General features: G+C 40.2%; 1 protein-coding gene across 1 annotated transcript in view; it reads left to right on the forward strand.

Moving 5' to 3' along the window:
• LOC126248520 (putative inactive tyrosine-protein kinase Wsck) overlaps window positions 1–21,653 on the forward strand; it is a 149,669-nt gene that overhangs the window by 109,682 nt on the left and 18,334 nt on the right. The window contains exons 9-11 of the mRNA XM_049949573.1: window positions 5,029–5,130; window positions 12,763–12,874; window positions 16,895–17,091. Of these exons, the coding sequence (XP_049805530.1) occupies window positions 5,029–5,130; window positions 12,763–12,874; window positions 16,895–17,091 (411 nt within the window). The remainder of the gene's footprint in view (window positions 1–5,028; window positions 5,131–12,762; window positions 12,875–16,894; window positions 17,092–21,653) is intronic.

The raw sequence follows: 21,653 nt of genomic DNA on the forward strand, positions 1-21,653 counted from the left end.
GGGGTTTTAGTACTGGCTGTTGCTTCTCTATTACTGTGGTGTATGTTGTCACTTTGTTCTACGATGGTGTGTCGGCACTGGAGAATGAACTATCTTCATCCAGTGATTTCCTGGAAACAATGTTGCTGGATACTACCTTATTTGATAGCATTGTCAGTGCTCTAATTGCGGCCAATGTTATCTGAAATGACTGAGCAATTTTTAGAACATCGCTAAGTTTTGGATCTGATTTGCTTAACAGCTTGGTGCCTGCTCTGTGATTAGGCACAGATTCCATTACTATGTTTCAGATCAAAGGTTCAACATATTATATATCATGGGCTTGACATTTAAAACTACATTGCCAGCTAAGACTCTGTAAGTCAGCCATGCAGGATGTGTAAGACTTGACCACTTTTCTTATGGTGCTGATTGAATAGTAGGCGAGCAGGTAGTAAATGCATTTGGTGCCCATAATGTTCAGACAGCAAAGTGCATATATCAGAAGATGACAAACTACTAGGGAGCACAGGAGGTTACAACTTTTAGTCCACCTTATGTACTCATTACTATAAGAAAATAGTGCTTTGGTTTGCCAAATAGGGTCATTAATATCACTTACCTGGAAATATAGCAAAAAATGACGGACATAAGTTTCCTAGCTCTCCTTCAACATGTTGAAATCAAAATTATTATAAAGCAGTGCAAGGGGCAAACAATTTTTGGTGCATAACGAATGCCTTAATAGAACAGACAAAGCTGTTTTGGCCTGCTGCATTGGTGGTTTTATCATTTTCCTTTCACCAGAGACTTTGCACAGTGCAGCCATTTCTAACAATGACCCTGTTGGCATGTGCCCAATCCCCTAGGCCCCACTGCACCCATCTGGCTTCAGTTCAAACATCCCTGCATCTTCAATGGTGTTGGATGGAGTTATAGTGCCATATTTGAACCAGGACATAGCTTTAGACATAAAAGGAGCTGTGAGCTTAAAACCCTTCCCCCTCCCCCCCCCCCCTTTATTAATTGTTGCATCAAATTTTGGGAAAATTGCTGAATGTACATAACTTACTGCCATATTAATTTGATCTAAAGTCCTCTGAAAATATTCCGTTTTGTACCTGAAGATTGTCATGAGATTCTGAACTGAAATATCATGGTAGCTAACTGTGAACATGTGACAGTTTTCCGTGCCTTTTATGAAACTGTAAAACAAGTTTCTGTAAGAATGTGGTATGTTATACAAAAATATCTTGATAAAACTAATGCCTTTATAATTTGTGTTGGCATATAAATTTTTCAAGTGGATGTAATGTTGTGTACTTATATTTTAACCTTTCTTCTGGTGTCTTTTTATGTTGTACTATTGATAGTAGCTGTAGAAAAGAGTACTGTAATTGAGTCTGAACTGCTTTGTTTCTTACTTGTATGCTCCGTCACTTATCTGCACAATATGTTGTTATGTTATGGAATGAGAGAATTTACAGGTATTCACTCTTTATGTAAAATGTAACAAAAAGGCATGGCAGCATTAGTCACACATAAATTAGGAAAATATGGCACATGGATATGGGTCTAGACGCTCTGTATTTTAATGTTAGAATTCATTTTCTGTAACTGTTCGTAGTACATTAATGATGAAAAGCGCGCAGAACGTACTAGCATACCACATGAAACTCTTTCTTACATGAAATGTACAAAATGCCCTCCATTAGCATTGATACATGCATCAGCTGACCATCACATTAAATCCCAGATGAGCTGATTGCATATGGTTTGGTAGCCTTCTGCAGTATGGGAATCTTGCATCTTATACTGGGATTTAATGCACGAAAGCTCTCAAATACCTCAACACATCAAGTTTGGGGTCCAGAGAATATGGAGAGGAGAGAATTCATTCACCTTTTCCTATCCATATGTTTTGTAATTTGGTATATACGTTGCTGAGGTCAATATGAAAAGATTCACACCCAGGTAAAGAAGCCACAACAAGTTTATTAATAATAACATAAAAGTACATTTTTTGTTTTTGAAACAATGACAAGGATTGAACACAAAAGTAAATTTCCTCAAATCTCTCTTGATGAAACACTTCCAGTTGTGATAACCAAAGTACAAATAGTGTACCTTACAGAATCGCAAATTCACAGAAAAGTAACAGAAAGTCTAAGTCTGAAAGACCACACCTTCAAATGATGGTCTCTGAATCCAAACCCACTAGTTAACCATGATACTATGTTCTGGATACGTGATTGTTGAGGCCAATTATGCGTGACAATGACAAGAAGACTTACAGCTCCAAGTTATTACATGGAAGGTAGTCCCAGGTTGGCGGGCTGGCTACAACTTTGTCCGAGGTCAGTGTCGGAACAGCAGGACACTTCACGAAGAGACTCTAATTGAGAAACCATGGCAGTAGTTGGTGTAACTTGAGAGTGCACTCCCTAGGTAATGGATACAGTATAACCTGCTAGCGAGCATCGGGCATTGTGGAGGTAAAATAGTGTCTGCAATTGCAACGCCACACTCGTAGATGCTTGCTCTGCTGGCAGCAAACAAGGCACCTCATGTGATGACTACCTAAGATACTGTGGACAACAAATAGACTTACTGTTGGTGACAGGAAAGCTTACTAACGTGAAAGGCAAGTACAGATGATTGTTTGGCTTGCAGACACTTGGGCTGGTTGTGGCATGTGATGCTTGAAGTTTGGCCACATGCTGGACATAGATGTAAACCTGGTTGGCGAGTGGCCAAGACACAGCAGAACCTATTATTTAGAAGCCAGTATGCATATGAAACGAGGAGTTCTCTTGTGTTGAAAGTGCACGTTTTGTCACACTAATAAAGGCCCATCTTCTAGCAGTTAATGTGAAGTATTCCATAAAAAAGCCTTTTTGGTTCCTCTGTTGTGCATTAAGAGGTGTAGAAAATGAATACTGACATGGAAATAAAGTGTGTCTGGATCTGTGTCCATTTAACATATTGTCATCTTGTATGTGTGAGAAGTATGTCCTTAAGATTTGGTTGTATGTTTTGATACACCCTGAATAGGCCATTTATGCATTAGAGTATGCAGTACTGAAAAACAGTGTAATAAAAGCAGTTTGTTATTCTTTTACCTTGTGCATGTTATAATTTTCCGAGTAAAATGTTGCCCCTGGAATAAGAGGCGCTGTGAAGAAGAAATGTGTTAAATCTCAACTTTTATGTATGTCAGTCTCAATTCTTTGATGAGGTGAGTTATCAAAGACTTTTTCGTTTCATAATTGACCACCTGCTGTTAGTGATATGTAATTCTAAAGAGAGAGAGAGAAAGTATTGCAAACAAAGAAAAAAGCCCACTCATCTTCAAACATTAACATACGACACAAACTTACACATGCCAGAAATACTGGTTTAGTGAAGCACTGTGACTGTCTTGTAAGTTTTCTAAAATTGTACATTTCAGCCTCAACTCACAGCCGGCCGGTGTGGCCGAGCGGTTCTAGGCGCTTCAGTCTGGAACCGCGCGACCGCTATGGTCGCAGGTTCGAATCCTGCGTCAGGTTAGTTAGGTTTAAGTAGTTCTAAGTTCTAGAGGACTGATGACCTCAGATGTTAAGTCCCATAGTGCTCAGAGCCATTTGAACCTCAAGTTACACAAATGGTGTCAGTACCAGTTTGAACTTTTTACCAATTCGTTATCAGATTGTAGGAATGCATTACATAGTAATTCATCAACTGAAGGGGCCTGTAGAGGTACACACAATGCGAGATGGAGCTGGTAGTTTGACTGGAGTTTGAAATACAAGGGTTGGAACTTAAATAGTGGCAATTATTTATTCACACCTGATACAAAAGAGTTACATGTTTGCACCTGTTACTGTCCTTCAGAGTTGTCACCAACATTGTGTAGAACCTGTTTCCAGCAATGTGGAAGGCATAGTACACCGTTAGTAGAGCCTGTTCTGTTGATGGTGCAAATGGAGTGGTCTACTGCCTGTCGAATCTCTGGAACAGTTCTGAAGCGAATGCCACGAAGTTGTTCCTTCATTTTTGGAATCAAATCAAAGTCACAAGAACTTAAGTTCGGGGAGTATGGTGGATGGTACAGTACTTCCCAGTCCTGTCGACGGAACAGAGCAGCCACAGCTTGTGCTGTATGCGCCTACGCATTGCCATGCAAATTGATGGGTGGGTTGCGCAGAAAGTGTCGTCGCTTTTCTCGCAAAGCTGGTTGCAAGTGATGCTCCAAAAAAGAACAGTAATACTGTACATTGACGGTCTGCCGTGGAAGAATGTAATGTGTTAGGATAACACCATCACAGTCGTACACGAGAATCACCATACCTTTCACCATACTGGGGCTCTGACGCACTTTCGACTTTCACGGCGACCCATAATGGCACCATTCATTGGATAGGCATTTCAGTTTTGGCTCCTACGATGTGGCCCATGTCTCATCCAGTGTTTGAAAACGTAGTGACACCGTTACGTTAGACAGCTCGCTCACAAGTGACTGTTTTTCCCTCGATTGCGTGCACGCTGGTGACATGGGTCGGGCGAGTCCGTTTGCTCAGAGGTAAGGTAGGTATGTCAGCAACCTGTGCTATCAGCGACAATAGTAGATTCCATTGCATAGTGTCACCACAGCAGTGTTGTCACTATTTAAGTTCCAACTTATTACATATAATAAAAATTAACATAAAAATCATTCCGTCTCAAGTTAAATAACAGTGCCTTACTTGTGAACATGTTGTTATGATATGCTACAATTGTGACGATAAACTTTTCCATTTACATATTTCTGTATTGTGTGAATCAGGCTTTACTAATAGCAAGACATGTGTGAAAATGATAAAATATTGTGTTTCTGATGTATAATTTTTTGCACTTGTTAGATTATGTACTGGCAGTTAAAGATCTTTCTCCATTACTAGTCATTAAATTCAGTAAATGATGTTTTAATCAACATCTTTGAAGTGAAGCGTAGCTGCATATGAAAGTTAGTCATCAGTAATTAAATTTAAGATTTTCCAAGTTAAATTTCATTTGTTTTTGTTTCAGATTTTACACAAACAATTGTGTGCGCGAAATATTTTAATGGCTGATGGAATGATACCAAAAGTTTGTGGATTTGGAATTGCCCAGTACACAAAAAATGGAATTGTAAGTGAGCTAAATAAATTTCTCTATCTCTGTCTGCCATCATATCTTTATAAAGTCTCTCTCACATCAGTCCCAACAAAATTTGTATTTCAACCATCTGATTTTAATAATGTTAAATATTAAAAACAATTGTAGATACTATAATCCATGTGACAAACAAAGAGCCTCAACAGTTAAGGTATACTCGGCATATCTGACTCAACCGATCTGTATGTCACTATGGCAATGCCGCTGTGTTGCTGCAGCTTCATAGCCGACTATTGTTTCAGTCACATAGATTCAGTACTGCTAGCAGCTTTTTGTGCTTCATATTTGAAAGCTTGCAACAGCACTGCCGGCTGTTGGGACTTTTATATTGCTGCATCGAGTATAGGAAGAAGGCCACGCGGTGTAGCTGCGCAGTCTAGGGTGCCTTGCCATGGTTTGTGCAGATTCCCCCGTTGGAGGTTCAAGTCCTCCCTCAGGCATGGGTGTGTGTTGTCCTTAGCGTAAGTCAGTTTAAGTTAGGTTAAGTAGTGTGTAAGCCTAGGGATTGATGACCTCAGCAGTTTGGTCCCATAATAACTTACCACAAATTTCCAAATATAGGAAGAAGTGAAAGTCCTGTCATGCCCCAGAGAAGCAAATGGAAACAAGTACTAAGCTAACAATTTGTAGGGTGGAAATGAGGAAGAAAATTTCTTGTGAGCTAGGAAAGTGGACAGCGAACGAGTCATAATTCCTGATCGCAAGTGACACCCTTTTAAGCAGCTCTTAATCTGCCTTTGACCTTACATGTACACTGTGTGAGTAGCTTAGCTTGTTTTCATTTTTTTATGTGATATAAATTTCTCCTACATGTTGGTGTAACACATGCTTCTGTGGTTTTTTTCTACATTTAACAGCTCATCACACTTGTAACTGCATCGAAGCATCTGCTGATATTTGACAAAAATCACATAATAAAATTAGTCCCATGTCATATCTTATCTGGAAGATGCCTTTTGGGACATTTGAGAAAAAAGTGGACACTTAATGTAGGACAGGTCAGGTGGCCTAGCTTATGAAGTTGTTGACGGTGAAATTGACTTCTGACTTTTAATAGTGTGTGGCATAAATATTTCATAGCTACATGCAGCCTGGTTGTAGATACCTCATAGTGCAGATATTGTCTTATATTAAAACAACAGTGGCACATGCGAAGAAGGCATCACATTCGCATTTACACATTCACCAGTGTTCGGAGATACAGCCAATATTACAACCTCTCGACTTTGTGGATTTCAGTGATTAACTAACGCATATAATTTACCATCTTTTATCTGTCAAAGTAGCATTTCTGATAGCGCCCAGTTAATGTATTTTCATTATATGGCCTCAGTCCAAAACTGGTATGCTTATTTCCTGTTGCACATTTTCTTATGGAACAGTTTTGCTCAGCACATTACCGTGATGTCATCAGAATGTGTGCAAGCACCACAAATGATAGATGATCACAAAAGGGGTAAGAGACAAGATCTCTGTGTATTTTATTGCAGTAAGAACATTAAGAATCAGACATGTGGAACATACCCTCTCTAAAGTCTTACTGCCACTGTGATGCATGTGGGCTACTTTATTAAGAGTTTACAGTGAGTACCTGATTAAAATGACTCTTCTGGCACCAGGTCTATAAAATTTGTTTTACAAGCTGGGATTGTAAGAAATAGTAGTTAGGCAGAACTGTAAGAAGAACTGTAAAGAAGGTACTGTGATTGAGTGAAATGATGCACTGATAAGACACTGGACAAGTAGGATGGCACTGCAAATCCCCTTAATGGCGAGTTTTAGGTTTTTTGTGAATTCCCTAAATCACTTAAGGCAAGTGCTGGAATGGTGCCTTTGAAAGGACATAGCCTATTTTCTTCCCGAGTCCAACCTTATGCCCTGTTCATGACGTGTGCATTGTTGACAGGACATTAAACTGTAATCTTCCTCCCGTCTATGATATTATTCCACTGATACAGATGTCTATTTGGATGAAAATCTACTAAAAAAAAGAAGTGCGAGAATCGGTAGCTGAATCAATTTTCATTATTAGCATTTAATTTTCTAGACATTCAGCACCATGATAGTGTACTTCCTATTATGTTACCTGCATTGTTGAAAATGCCATTTGATGAATGGTCACCTTACAGATATCAGAACTGTATTTGTAGCTTGCTATAAGAGCCAGATTGAGTTTAATAAGAAACTTGATGTTCTTTCAGGCCGCATAACATTGAGTATGAGGCAAACAACTGAATTTAAAGTACTTAGATTTGTACATCCCTTCAATTTAAATTTTCTTTTGAGTGAGTTATGAGACAGAAAGAGAAAAAAAATAGTTCCTAAAGATACAGAAAAAGAGTACCTAATTGGCTGACTCAGTAGGTCTGTTGTATTGTCAAAATTAATTCAGTTCAAATGGCACAACTTTATTTTAGGTATTTCTCAAATAGTAGTTCATAATTGTACTATCATTCACAATTTTTCTCTCAGGCTCTTGTTTTATCGGCAGCTTGTCTGTTTTATTGAGGCCTGAATGAAAGTGCAAAACAGAACATAAAATACAGCAATTAGTGCCATAATTCTTTGGGCATGGAAAATTGATTTTAAACATGTTAATGGGGAGTCCTGGGTGGAATATAAATAATGGAAGGAGTAAAGGTAATAACTCACTGTGTAGTTGAGGCACTTAGTGGGAGACTGTGAGGTGGAAAAAGGAGGTAGGAAAGGGGAGGAAAGCATGGTTGATGGCTGGGAGGTAGAGACTAAGGAGCAGAACTATTATCTAAGTAGTTTAGAGAAACTGTTACAGTGGTGCTGGTGTATGATATGACTGCTTTTAAGGTGAGCCTGCCTCTGATAGGATAGGATAGAATAGGAGAGGATATGCCTGTAACAGGAATGAAATGTGATGTACTGGGTGGGTTCATTGCACAGGTCTAGCTCCTGGGGATTCCACAGAAATATGAGCTGGGTAGCAAGGGGGTTGGGAGTAGGTGTGGCATGAGGTTGCACAAGCATATTCTGTAGATTTTGTGGAAGGCAGAATAACACATTGGGAGAGCTGAGAAGGAGTGTGAGTGGGATGTTTCTCATCAGGACTCAGACTTCGTCCCTAATAACCTCAACACTTGCGAGACATTAAAACCTAATTTTCCTTTCACATACAATTCTGTCATAAAAGATAAGTGCCTGCTGCTTGTTGTGCACTTGAATCATGGCATGCTAAAAAGGCCTAAGTCATGAAATATGCGAAATGGAGTTATGCACATTGACATGTTGCTGTAGGGTAGCTGCATCTTTTAATGCTAGAAGACACTCAGTCAGATGCTTGGTTATGGTAGGAAAGATGCTATAGAAATCATGTTATGTGCCATAAGGACTGCAGTCAGTGACTGAAGCTTTTGTAGCATGTAAAGGGAGCCCTTCCATCAGAAACGAGAAGCTGTCCAGCAACATATTGAAAGTTTTCCACTAAAAGAAAGTCATTATGCTGGCAGGGATATTAGATATTTATATGCCAGGCTTAACATTGTAGTGATGTATGAGTTGTTTAAGGAGAAATATCACCAGATAAAGATCACCTTATGCAGCATTTTTGAAGGAAAATTTCAGTTTACATTTCGTACATCCTCTGATTGACTGTTGCTGCACATGTGAAGAGCTGAAGGTGGAAATGAGAAGCCCTCACCTTCATGATGCTGCAAAGTGACGTTCCACTAGATTGCTAATTGTTCACTAGAGAAGGCTCCAAAAATATCATACTAATCTTACAGAAGAAACTGAAAGGACAGATGTGCCCCATGCAAAGTGTCCAAATTCTACACATTCCTGTCCAGGATTGGAAAGTGTTGGTGAGAGAAGATGTCGCTGAAGGTTGTAAGAGAAAGGTAAAAGAACTGGTTGGACATTCATTGATAAGGGAGTGCTTGCTAGCAGATGCTTTGGAAGGATTGGTTTGTGGGAGAAGACTGAGAGGAAGAAGGAGATACAAGATTATAGATGACATAAAGGGAAGAGGAAATTATGCAGACCTGAAGAGGATGGTAGAAGACCAGACAGCCTGGAGAACGACCATGTGAAAATCTGTCTTTTGGCAGAACACTGATGACAAAGGGGGATCAGTACCATTTTTTATTAATTTATTTGATGTGTAAATTGAACACTATTTTCATGTCAAGGGATATTACTTAGAAGTCATGTCAGGTTCTATATGATATATGAACTAGCAAAGCTCTTAATACCTTGCAACGAAGGTCAAAAATTTATTGTGGCAGAAATTTGTAATAATTGGTTATTATTAAATCCACTGTTGAACGCCCATATTAAGAGAAAAACACGGTATCTACAACAGAAATCCAGAAATGTGCTAAAAGGACTTCTGTCATTGAAGTGTAAACATTTTTTATGTGCATGATTTTTATTTTTTTGCAATGTGAATAGAACCCTGATATTCACATCATTATTGTGCATTACTGATATTTTTTTTCAGGAGAAAAGAAAAAAGCTATATCTACATGGATATTCTGCAATCCACCGTACTGTGCGTGGTGAAGGGTACCCTGTGCCACTACTGGTCTATCCTTTCGTGTTCCACTTGCAAATAGAGCAAGGGAAAAACATCTGCCCGTATGCCTCCATATGAGCCCTAATTTCTCGTATCTTCATGGTCCTTAGGTGCAGTGTATGTTGGCGGCAGTAGAATCGTTCAGCAGTCAGCTTCAAATGCCAGTTCTCTACATTTTTTCAATAGTGTTTCTCAAAAAAGAACATTGCCTTCTCTCCAACAATTCGTGTTTGAGTTCCCGAAGCATCTCCATAACACTTGCTTGTTGTTAGAACCTACTGGTAACAAATCTAGCAGCCTGCCTCTGAATTGCTTCGATGCCCTCCTTCAATCTGATCTGGTACAGATTCCAAACCTTCATGCATTACTCAAGAATAGGTTGCACTAGTGTCCTATACGTGGTCTCCTTTACAGATGGACCACACTTTACTAGGATTTCTCCAATAAACCAAAGTCGACCATTCACCTTTCCTACCAGAATCCTCACATGCTCGTCTCATTTCATATGCCCAGATATTTAAATGCTGCAAATGTGTCAAGCAGGACACTACTAATGCTGTATCCTAACATTATGGGTTTGTTTTTCCTGCTGGTCTGTATTGATGTACTTTTTTTTAAGAGTTCGCAGCCATTCATCCCACACAATTTGAAATCTTGTCTAAGTCATTTCGTATCCTCCTACAGTCACTCAACTTCGACACCTTACTGTACACCACAGCAATATCAGCAAACAACTGCAGATTGCTGCCCACCCTGTCTGCCAAATCATTTGTGTATGTAGAGAATAATAGCGGGCGTTTCACACTTCCCTGCGGCACTTGTGACGATACCCTTGTCTCTGATGAACACCCTCCATTGAGGACAACATACTGGGTTCTATAACTTAAGAAGTCTTCGAGTTACTCACATATGTCTGAACTTATTCCATATGCTGCTACCTTCGTTAACAGCCTGCAGCGGGGTGCTGTGTCAAACGCCTTCCAGAAATCTGGCAATATGGCGTCTGCCTGTTGCCTTTCATCGATTGTTCAGGTCATGTTGTGTGAGAAAAACCCAAGCTGGGTTTTGCACAAGCAATGCTTTCTAAAATCATAGTGATTCGTGGAAATAAGAATGACCTAAGTGTAATTACATTTTTGTTAGTTTTCTCAAAACTAGGCTGGAATGGCTAAGGTCCTTTTAACATATGGCAATCTATTATTAAGAAACAGCTTTAAAGCTGTGCGGTAGAACAGTGAAGTATCCCTAACTTTGAAGGTAAATTTTAAAAAATAAAGAAACATAGTAGAACAAAACTATATTTTGGCATCAGGAGGGTACAACTGGAAGTTAATTTCTTGATGTTTTAAATAACAGCTCTTGCAAGTGATGTCCCTCATTGTTAATTCACTGCTGCAGCCAGCTTCTGAAGTTCTACATTACTTTGTGAAGCATGCAGCCTACTTCAAGGCATATTGCATTCTTCATGGTTTGTAAGGTCCTGGGTCAATGTTTGTACACCTCTGTCTTGGGGCAGCCTCACAAAAAAGTAGTTACATGGATTTAAATCTGACATGTGTGCAGGCCATGGAATGTCCTGTACCAAGAGATCAAGCACCCGGGGAAGATTTCCCTAAAAGCAATAGTCGAATTTCTAGTAGCACCATGTTCAGTAAGACATAGTTGAAGAAGCATAAACTGTAAAAGAAAAAATATGACAATAGAAAAGTAAGGAATAAAGACAGAGCTAGGAAAGTGTAGAGAACGGAACATGTTTTGAGCTAGGTTATTGATAGAGTGAGAAGGGGGAGGAGACTTTGATTTTTGTAAATGTATGTTAGGCTAAGGTATAACTGATATCCATAGATGTTGCATCTCACATTGTAAGACACAGATACTGTAATAGCATTTATGTGCACACTTGTTCAAGTATCTGTCCTAATTGCCTTTTCATGAAAACGGATCCTGTATTATGAAACATAAAAGCATATCTTCTTTTTACTGTTACTATTCTGTGCCTTGTCAATAAGTGATAATTGCAGATAAAGCATCCCCTCATCTTAACAGGTGAACAGTAATCAGCAGTGACATTTTGAAAAATGATCTCATAAGAATACTACAGTGAGATTTGAGTTCAGCTTCTGTTAATTTATCTCACTTGATTTGCAACAATGATTTCAGTGAAACTGATTATTAGTGTTTGTTAAGGGGTAATATCAAGATCTTCATATGTTAAAAACAGCCTGTTGACTGAGCAGACTGGACTGTAAACACTGCTAATCTTCAGACAATGTCAAATGTATTCTGTAGTTAGTTGTGAAGAAGGACATCGTCCAAAAGCTTAGCAACATTTTTGGCTTAGTTTATGTTCCTATTGATGACTCAACACATCAACTATAGGTTGAGTTTCCAGAATGAAAGCTTCACTCTGCAACAGTATGTGCACTGATATTAAACTTCCTGGAAGATTAAAACTGTGTGTCAGGCAAGACTGGGGCTTGGGACCTTTGCCTTTTGCAGGCAATTGCTCTACCAACTATCCAAGCACAAGTCATGATCTCTCCTCGCAGCTTTACTTCCACGAGTACCTCATTTTCTACCTTCCAAACTTCAGAGAAGTTTTCATGTGAAACATCCTCCACACTATGGCTAAGCCATGTCTGCGCAGTATCCTTTCTTCCAGGAGTGCTAGTCCTACAGATTTTGCAGGAGAACTTCTGTGAAATTTGCAAGTTAAGAGATGAGATACTGGCAGAAGTAAAGCTATGAGGGAGTCGTGCTTGGGTAGCTCTGTCAGCAGAACACTTGCCCACAGAAGGCAAAGGTCCCAACTCCGAGTCTCAGTCCAGCATACAGTTTTAGTCTGCCAGAAAGTTTTATATGGTGAGTTGGTACTTCTGCTCTTTCCATTATTTTTATTCTACCAAGGACATTCCATGACCAAAGTTTGTACTTTGTTTAATGGTAGCTTTAACATACAGCCATCTTTTGGGTCTTCATGTATTGAGTTTCACATATGCAACATCATCATATTAAACAGTGAATTTTCAATTAATGATGAATACCCTGTGTAATTGTAGGTTCCAGATTACACTCGATGGACAGCTCAAGAAATATTCCGTGGTCGCTATTTTGTGAGCAAAAGTGATGTCTGGTCTTTCGGTGTTACATTATGGGAAATTACTGCATTGGGTATGTATGTGCTCAGACACAATTCATTATTATAAATAAAGAAGATTCTAAAATTAATGACGTATTGCAATGCATGTGCCAAATCAGATACTTTTTTGTAACTACAGATGTTCTTCAAATACTATCGGCTGCATGTTTCAGCTTTTGTGTGGCTCCATGCTTTCTTTCTCAAGAACAGAAATGTGTAGAATGTTTGTGATAAGTGTCAACATCATTGCCTCTGATGGACAGTAATAATAGATACTGAAATTTCAAGCAGAGCAAAGAAAGTGAAATGGTGTCACATATTTAGTATAATGTGCTAAAATTCAGCTGGACTGAAAAATTGTGAAAAATCTTCTTGCATGATTAAATGAATTATGAGGCGAAAACACTTTTGATGTATTGGCATGTCAGAGCACCATTAAACTCGGGAAACCAGATAAAAAATTCAAAAGGTTGTAATATTTGTGAAAGGAGCTGTGGGTTTGAAAAGTTCTTATAAACTAAAAGTTATTTACAACAACACAGTGGAGTTCATTCATGGTACTGCTTCATAAAAGGTAGAGTACACGGATTACCATTAGAAAATTTTAAGCAGTTTCTAGGAAGATTTGAAATGGTATTGTTCTACTATTCAGACAGGAGAATGCTATAACAAGTTTTAAGAAGCCAAAGAAAAGACAGTAAAAAGTATTTCTTAAGATTTGTAATTATACACCAGTGTGGAAACTTTTCTTCCGGAATTGTGCGAGAGGGTAAGAAACATATCTTTGTGACGACATATTCAATAAGTTAACATTTTCTGTTTTAAAATTAACTCTGCAGGCTAATTAATGATTTCACATGCAGTTGTGGAAGGATTATGCAGAGTGCAAGCTGGAGTGATTTATGTAATGTGTTAGACACTGATTCAACTTGAAAGTTTCTTGATTTAAAAATTGATTGGTTTTCTGTAAGTGGGCTGCTCTTAAAAAGGAGGGTACAAAAACACACTGTGCATAGTATTATGCAGGGTAGGATGTAACTTTTAGGCTGTGGTCAAGTGGCACTGACAATGGTCACCAGATGCAGTCACCCGATAACATTGACCAACAGCTTGGTCACAGTGCATCCGATCTCCTTTGTTAGTTTTTGGTGGCACCATGAGGCTACAGTCTATTCTAACTGTACACACTATCTGTACACTTCATCTATTCAAACTGTACACTCTTTCCTCAATGGAATAACCAGATGTGTTTTACAAATACATGAGATTAAGAGATAAATGTTCTGTTACATACTCAGTGAACTGTGGGGACATTGAAAAACAAGATTAAAAACACTCTGCACAATTTCAAGTAAATTCAGCAAAAGAGACATGCAATTAATCTTCAATGACTGTCATTCAGCATATACTTGAAACTCTAAACACATTTTAGAATAAGATACTTTGAACACCTAAAGCACTGAAAAGTGAAAATACATACACCTCATGTAAAAGAATCACAGTCTTGCTGGCATAAATGTGCCAGCAAGCAGTAGTAATAATTCATAGACAGCTAATGTCCACCCATAATACCAACCCAGAAAGAGATTCATTACTGTAACTTTAAGCATCAGAATTGCAATATGCCACCTTTCTCGCATGAACATGTAATTTTTTTGAGGTTAGGTCTAAAATTTCCAATACAGATTTTGCCTGTGTTGCAGATGATGTGCTACATTATGTATAGATATGAGGTTGAAATGGATAGGCAGCTATAGAACAGCCATAATGTAATAAAAAGTAATATTTAATTAATTATTAAATTTTTAAGTTGTTTCAAACTTGTGGTTTCCAATACAGTAACAATTTCGGACTATGGATTCTGAGACACACCCTTGTGGTTATATTTCTCATCCTCAGGATGCCTCAAACTCCTTTTTTTTGTAGTAAACTTAAAAATTTCTCAGGAGCCATGTTTTGTGTGTGGGAACATCACCCGATTCGACTAAAGAAAATGTGTCTCTACATTCAGCTGAGATTGCTTGCAGTGAAATTGTGCATGTACCCACATACTGATTTGAAAAAATTGGCCGATGTCAGTCGCGAGCAGAATACCTCAATATCGGTGCCACTGTGACTGGCTCTTCACACAGGTCGACTTTGTACAAAAAAAAAACCACTTCATAGAATGCATCATCATTTACTTCACATCTCAGTGTATCCTTTTCCTTAATAACAGATACATACTCTGGTACGAAATATCATCTTTAGTTTCACTTTATTAAAGATACATGCTATCTGATTTGCCATGTAACTATAGTTATGAGGGTGGTTTGAAAAGTTCTCGGAACGGAATAGAAAAAAAGTACTTACATTACTGAATTTTTTATTTTATTTTTCAATGTAGTCTCCTTGTAGATTAATGCACTTGGTCCAACAATGTTCCAGTGCCTTGATTCCATCTCGAAAATGAGTTTTCTCCAGGCCTGCAAAATAGTTGTCAACTCTGGCTATCAATTCTTCGTTTGAAGTGAACCTTCATCCACCAAGAAGTATATTCAGTTTTGGGAAGAGATGGAAGTCTGATGGAGACATATCAGGTGAATAAGGTGGGTGTGGAAACAATTCATACTTCAGTTTGTGTAATTTTGCCATGGTGACGGCACATGGGTGCAGGTGACCATTGTCTTGATGGAAGGTGACTTTCTTCCTTGCTAAACATGGCCCTTTTTTGCGTATCTTTTGTTGCAATTTGTCCCGGAGTTTAGCATAGTCTGCTCCAGTAATTGTTTGCCCAATTGACAGATAGTCTACAAACAGAATCCTCTTCACATCCCAGAACACTGATGCCATGATCTTTCCCATTAAAGGAATTGTTTTTGCTTTCTTTGGTGGTGGAGAATTAGCATGTTTCCACTGCTTTGACTGTTGTTTTGTCTCTGGGGTATAGTAGTGCACCCAAGTTTCATCTGTGGTCACAAACCGGCTCATAAACTTGTTCGTTTCTCCTAAAACAGACCAAACATTGTTGTGATATGTGCATTCTCACGCGTTTTTGATCCAGCGTCGAGTCGCGGCACCCTTCTTGCAGATAATGTTTTCATCTCTAATTCTTCAGTTAAAATATGATATACCCTTTCAGATGACATCTGGCAAGCATGAACAATTTCACACACTTTCAATCGGCGATCCTCCATGACCATTTTGTGCACTTTTGCAATTATTTCTGGAGTAGTGACACATCTTGGGAGACCACTGTGCGGATCATCTAAGCTCTCCTGACCAAATTTAAATTCATTTGTCCACTTGGCAACAGTTGAACATGAATGAGCAGAGACCCCCAGTGTCTTTTGGAAATTGACATGAATGTCCTTTGCTTTCATACCTTTCTTTATGAAGTATTTAATCACAGCTCGAATCTCAATTTTTTTCCATCTTCGCAAATCACTATGCAGGAACAACAACAGAGCCACGTCACCACGACAGCTGTCTCCAAAGAGCACTGACGTGACACGTGTTTACAGATAACAGTCCTATGAATATCACTTGAACAACTCATTGCGCTAGTGCTGACCTCTCATGGTGATTCCAAGAACTTTTCAACCCACCCTTGTATATTCATTGCTGCTGAAATTAAAGTCCTTCAGAATCATCCAGTTATTTGTAGTAACACTTTACTGTGACAGTGTTACTGACTGTGTTGATATTTGTGATTGATTCTGTCAACAATCTGTGGAAACTAACATGTCACAAATTGTGTGGAGCTGAGAAATACATTCTTCTTGTGGTCTCTTTGTAATTAGATATCTCAATATTCCATAATCGAGTGTGTGTGGGATGATACTGAGGATGGAAGGAAATGATGATGCAACGTTACTCTTTTAACAGAAAATCAACACAATTACAGTACTTATTATTGGGATGTTATTGAATACAGTGTAAATAAATAATGCATAAATTATTTATATGTCTTTCTTTATAAAGCTGATTGCTGTAATGATTTATCATTACATCATACAGCATTACAGTATACAACATGTGGCAACTGTATGTGACCACTGTTATGCTTGCAGGAGGAACACCTTATGCTGAAGTGTCTAATACAGATGTCCCAGCTCGAGTGATGCGTGGTTTACGATTGGCACAACTACCTGTTGTTGGTGATGACTTGTACCAGTTAATGCTTCAGTGTTGGCAGCTTGATTTGGATGAGAGACCTACTTTTTCTGAGATAGTCTGTATACTGAAGAATATGTTGGAAGACACGTTGGTAAGTAGTATATGAATTACAGTATATTTCATGGATTGGATACATGTTAATATCTAAACTTGTAAGCAGAAATTTGCCTGTGTTTATATGTAAGCACTTAAATTACTTTTGGATTGCAATTCTATCTTGTGGAGTCATAATAAAGTGCCATTTGCAACTAGTACACAACTCAACTAATCTTCACAACTGTACTGGTTTTAGTATTACAGTGGACTGGACAGCACAGGTAGAAGTTACTGAATGACGTGAAGAAAATATGTAATTTTCTTAAAAGAGTTGCTGCTACACTGTGTAATACTTCCTCCTCTCAAAACACTTAATTTGTTAGTTGTCATGGTGTATGTACCCTTATTTTTGTCTACTGTTGTCCTCAATTTGTTCTTTGCATATGAGTGAATAATATATACATCTCTCTCTCTCTCTCTCTCTCTCTCTCTCTCTCTCTGTGTGTGTGTGTGTGTGTGTGTGTGTGTGTGTGTGTGCAGTTATATATATACAGGGTATTTCAAAAATGACCGGTATATTTGAAACGGCAATAAAAACTAAACGAGCAGCGATGGAAATACACCGTTTGTTGCAATATGCTTGGGACAACAGTACATTTTCAGGCGGACAAACTTTCGAAATTACAGTAGTTACAATTTTCAACAACAGATGGCGCTGCAAGTGATGTGACAGATATAGAAGACAACGCAGTCTGTGGGTGCGCCATTCTGTACGTCGTCTTTCTGCTGTAGGCGTGTGCTGTTCACAACGTGCACGTGTGCTGTAGACAACATGGTTTATTCCTTAGAACAGAGGATTTTTCTGGTGTTGGAATTCCACCGCCTAGAACACAGTGTTGTTGCAACAAGACGAAGTTTTCAACGGAGGTTTAATGTAACCAAAGGACCGAAAAGCGGTACAATAAAGGATCTGTTTGAAAAATTTCAACGGACTGGGAACGTGACGGATGAACGTGCTGGAAAGGTAGGGCGACCGCGTACGGCAACCACAGAGGACAACGCGCAGCTAGTGCAGCAGGTGATCCAACAGCGGCCTCGGGTTTCCGTTCGCCATGTTGCAGCTGCGGTCCAAATGACGCCAACGTCCACGTATCATCTCATGCGCCAGAGTTTACACCTCTATCCATACAAAATTCAAATGCGGCAACCCCTCAGCGCCGCTACCATTGCTGCACGAGAGACATTCGCTAACGATATAGTGCACAGGATTGATGACGGCGATATGCATGTGGGCAGCATTTGGTTAACTGACGAAGCTTATTTTTACCTGGACGGCTTCGTCAATAAACAGAACAGGCGCATATGGGGAACCGAAAAGCCCCATGTTGCAGTCCCATCGTCCCTGCATCCTCAAAAAGTACTGGTCTGGGCCGCCATTTCTTCCAAAGGAATCATTGGCCCATTTTTCAGATCCGAAACGATTACTGCATCATGCTATCTGGACATTCTTCGTGAATTTGTGGCGGTACAAACTGCCTTAGATGACACAGCGAACACCTCGTGGTTTATGCAAGATGGTGCCCGGCCACATCGCACGGCCGACGTCTTTAATTTCCTGAATGAATATTTCGATGATCGTGTGATTGCTTTGGGCTATCCGAAACATACAGGAGGCGGCGTGGATTGGCCTCCCTATTCGCCAGACATGAACCCCTGTGACTTCTTTCTGTGGGGACACTTGAAAGACCAGGTGTACCGCCAGAATCCAGAAACAATTGAACAGCTGAAGCAGTACATCTCATCTGCATGTGAAGCCATTCCGCCAGACACGTCAAAGGTTTCGAGTAATTTCATTCAGAGTCTACACCATATTATTGCTACGCATGGTGGATATGTGGAAAATATCGTACTATAGAGATTCCCAGACGGCAGCGCCATCTGTTGTTGAAAATTGTAACTACTGTAATTTCGAAAGTTTGTCTGCCTGAAAATGTACTGTTGTCCCAAGCATATTGCAACAAACAGTGTATTTCTATCGCTGCTCGTTTAGTTTTTATTGCCGTTTAAAATATAGCGGTCATTTTTGAAACAATATATAAAACAAAGATGCTGTGACTTACCAGACTTACTAACCAAACGAAGCGCTGGCAGGTCGATAGACACACAAACTAACACAAACAAACACACAAAATTCAAGCTTTCGCAACAAACTGTTGCCTCTTCAGGAAAGTTAGTTTGTGTGTCTATCGACCTGCCAGCGCTTCGTTTGGTAAGTCACAGCATCTTTGTTTTTAGATATATTTTTCCCACGTGGAATGTTTCCCTCTATATATATATATATATATATATATATATATATAAAACAAAGGTGATGTGACTTACTAGACGAAAGTGCTGGCAGGTCGATAGACACACAAACATACACACAAAATTCAAGCTTTCGCAACAAACTGTCGCCTCATCATATAAAGAGGGAAGGAGAGGGAAAGACGAAAGGATGTGGGTTTTAAGGGAGAGGGTAAGGAGTCATTCCAATCCCGGGAGCGGAAAGACTTACCTTGGGGGAAAAAAGGACGGGTATACACTCGCGCACACACACACACACATATCCATCCACACACACACACACACACACACACACACACACACACTTACCAAACAAAAGCGCTGGCAGGTCGATAGACACACAAACAAACACAAACACACACACAAAATTCAAGCTTTCGCAACAAACTGTTGCCTCATCAGGAAAGAGGGAAAGACGTGGGTTATATTTTTCCCACGTGGAATGTTTCCCTCTATCATTCCACGCAGGAAAAATGGACTGCGTCAGCTTTCAGACAACACCACATACAAAGTTTGCCAAAGTAATCCCATTCCTGATGTCCAGGCGGAGCTTCAAGGAATCCTCAGAACCTTAGGCCCCCTACAAAACCTTTCACCTGACTCCATCAACCTCCTGACCCCACCGACACCCCGCACCCCTACCTTCTTCCTAAAATTCACAAACCCAATCATCCCGGCCGCCCCATTGTAGCTGGTTACCAAGCCCCCACAGAACGTATGTCTGCATACGTAGATCAACACCTTCAACCCATTACATGCAGTCTCCCATCCTTCATCAAAGACACCAACCACTTTCTCGAACGCCTGGAATCCTTACCCAATCTGTTACCCCCGGAAACCATCCTTGTAACCATTGATGCCTCTTCCTTATACACAAATATTCTGCACGTCCAGGGCCTCGCTGCGATGGAGCACTTCCTTTCACGCCGATCACCTGCCACCCTACCTAAAACCTCTTTCCTTATTACCTTAGCCAGCTTCATCCTGACCCACAACTTCTTCACTTTTGAAGGCCAGACATACCAACAATTAAAGGGAACAGCCATGGGTACCAGGATGGCCCCCCTCGTAAGCCAACCTATTCATGGGTCGCTTAGAGGAAGCCTTCTTCGTTACCCAGGCCTGCCAACCCAAAGTTTGGTACAGATTTATGGATGACATCTTCATGATCTGGACTCACAGTGAAGAAGAACTCCAGAATTTCCTCTCCAACCTCAACTCCTTTGGTTCCATCAGATTCACCTGGTCCCACTCCAAATCCCATGCCACTTTCCTTGATGTTGACCTCCATCTGTCCAATGGCCAGCTTCACACGTCCGTCCACATCAAACCCACCAACAAGCAACAGTACCTCCATTATGACAGCTGCCACCCATTCCACATCAAACGGTCCCTTCCCTACAGCCTAGGTCTTCGTGGCAAACGAATTTGCTCCAGACCGGAATCCCTGAACCATTACACCAACAACCTGAAAACAGCTTTCGCATCCCACAACTACCCTCCCGACCTGGTACAGAAGCAAATAACCAGAGCCACTTCCTCATCCCCTCAAACCCAGAACCTCCCACAGAAGAACCACAAAAGTGCCCCACTTGTGACAGGATACTTTCCGGGACTGGACCAGACTCTGAATGTGGCTCTCCAGCAGGGATACGACTTCCTCAAATCCTGCCCTGAAATGAGATCCATCCTTCATGAAATCCTCCCCACTCCACCAAGAGTGTCTTTCCGCCATCCACCTAACCTTCGTAACCTCTTAGTTCATCCCTATGAAATCCCCAAACCACCTTCCCTACCCTCTGGCTCCTACCCTTGTAACCGCCCTTGGTTTAAAACCTGTCCCATGCACCCTCCCACCACCACCTACTCCAGTCCTGTAACCCGAAAGGTGTACACGATCAAAGGCAGAGCCACGTGTGAAAGCACCCACGTGATTTACCAACTAACCTGCCTACACTGTGAAGCTTTCTATGTGGGAATGACCAGCAACAAACTGTCCAGTCGCATGAATGGACACAGGCAGACAGTGTTTGTTGGTAATGAGGATCACCCTGTGGCTAAACATGCCTTGGTGCACGGCCAGCACATCTTGGCACAGTGTTACACCGTCCGGGTTATCTGGATACTTCCCACTAACACCAACCTGTCAGAACTCCGGAGATGGGAACTTGCCCTTCAGTATATCCTCTCTTCTCATTATCTGCCAGGCCTCAACCTCCGCTAATTTCAAGTTGCCGCTGCTCATACCTCACCTGTCTTTCAACAACATCT

The sequence above is a fragment of the Schistocerca nitens genome, chromosome 3 (genome assembly GCF_023898315.1).
Source record: "Schistocerca nitens isolate TAMUIC-IGC-003100 chromosome 3, iqSchNite1.1, whole genome shotgun sequence".
Classification (NCBI taxonomy): domain Eukaryota; kingdom Metazoa; phylum Arthropoda; class Insecta; order Orthoptera; family Acrididae; genus Schistocerca; species Schistocerca nitens.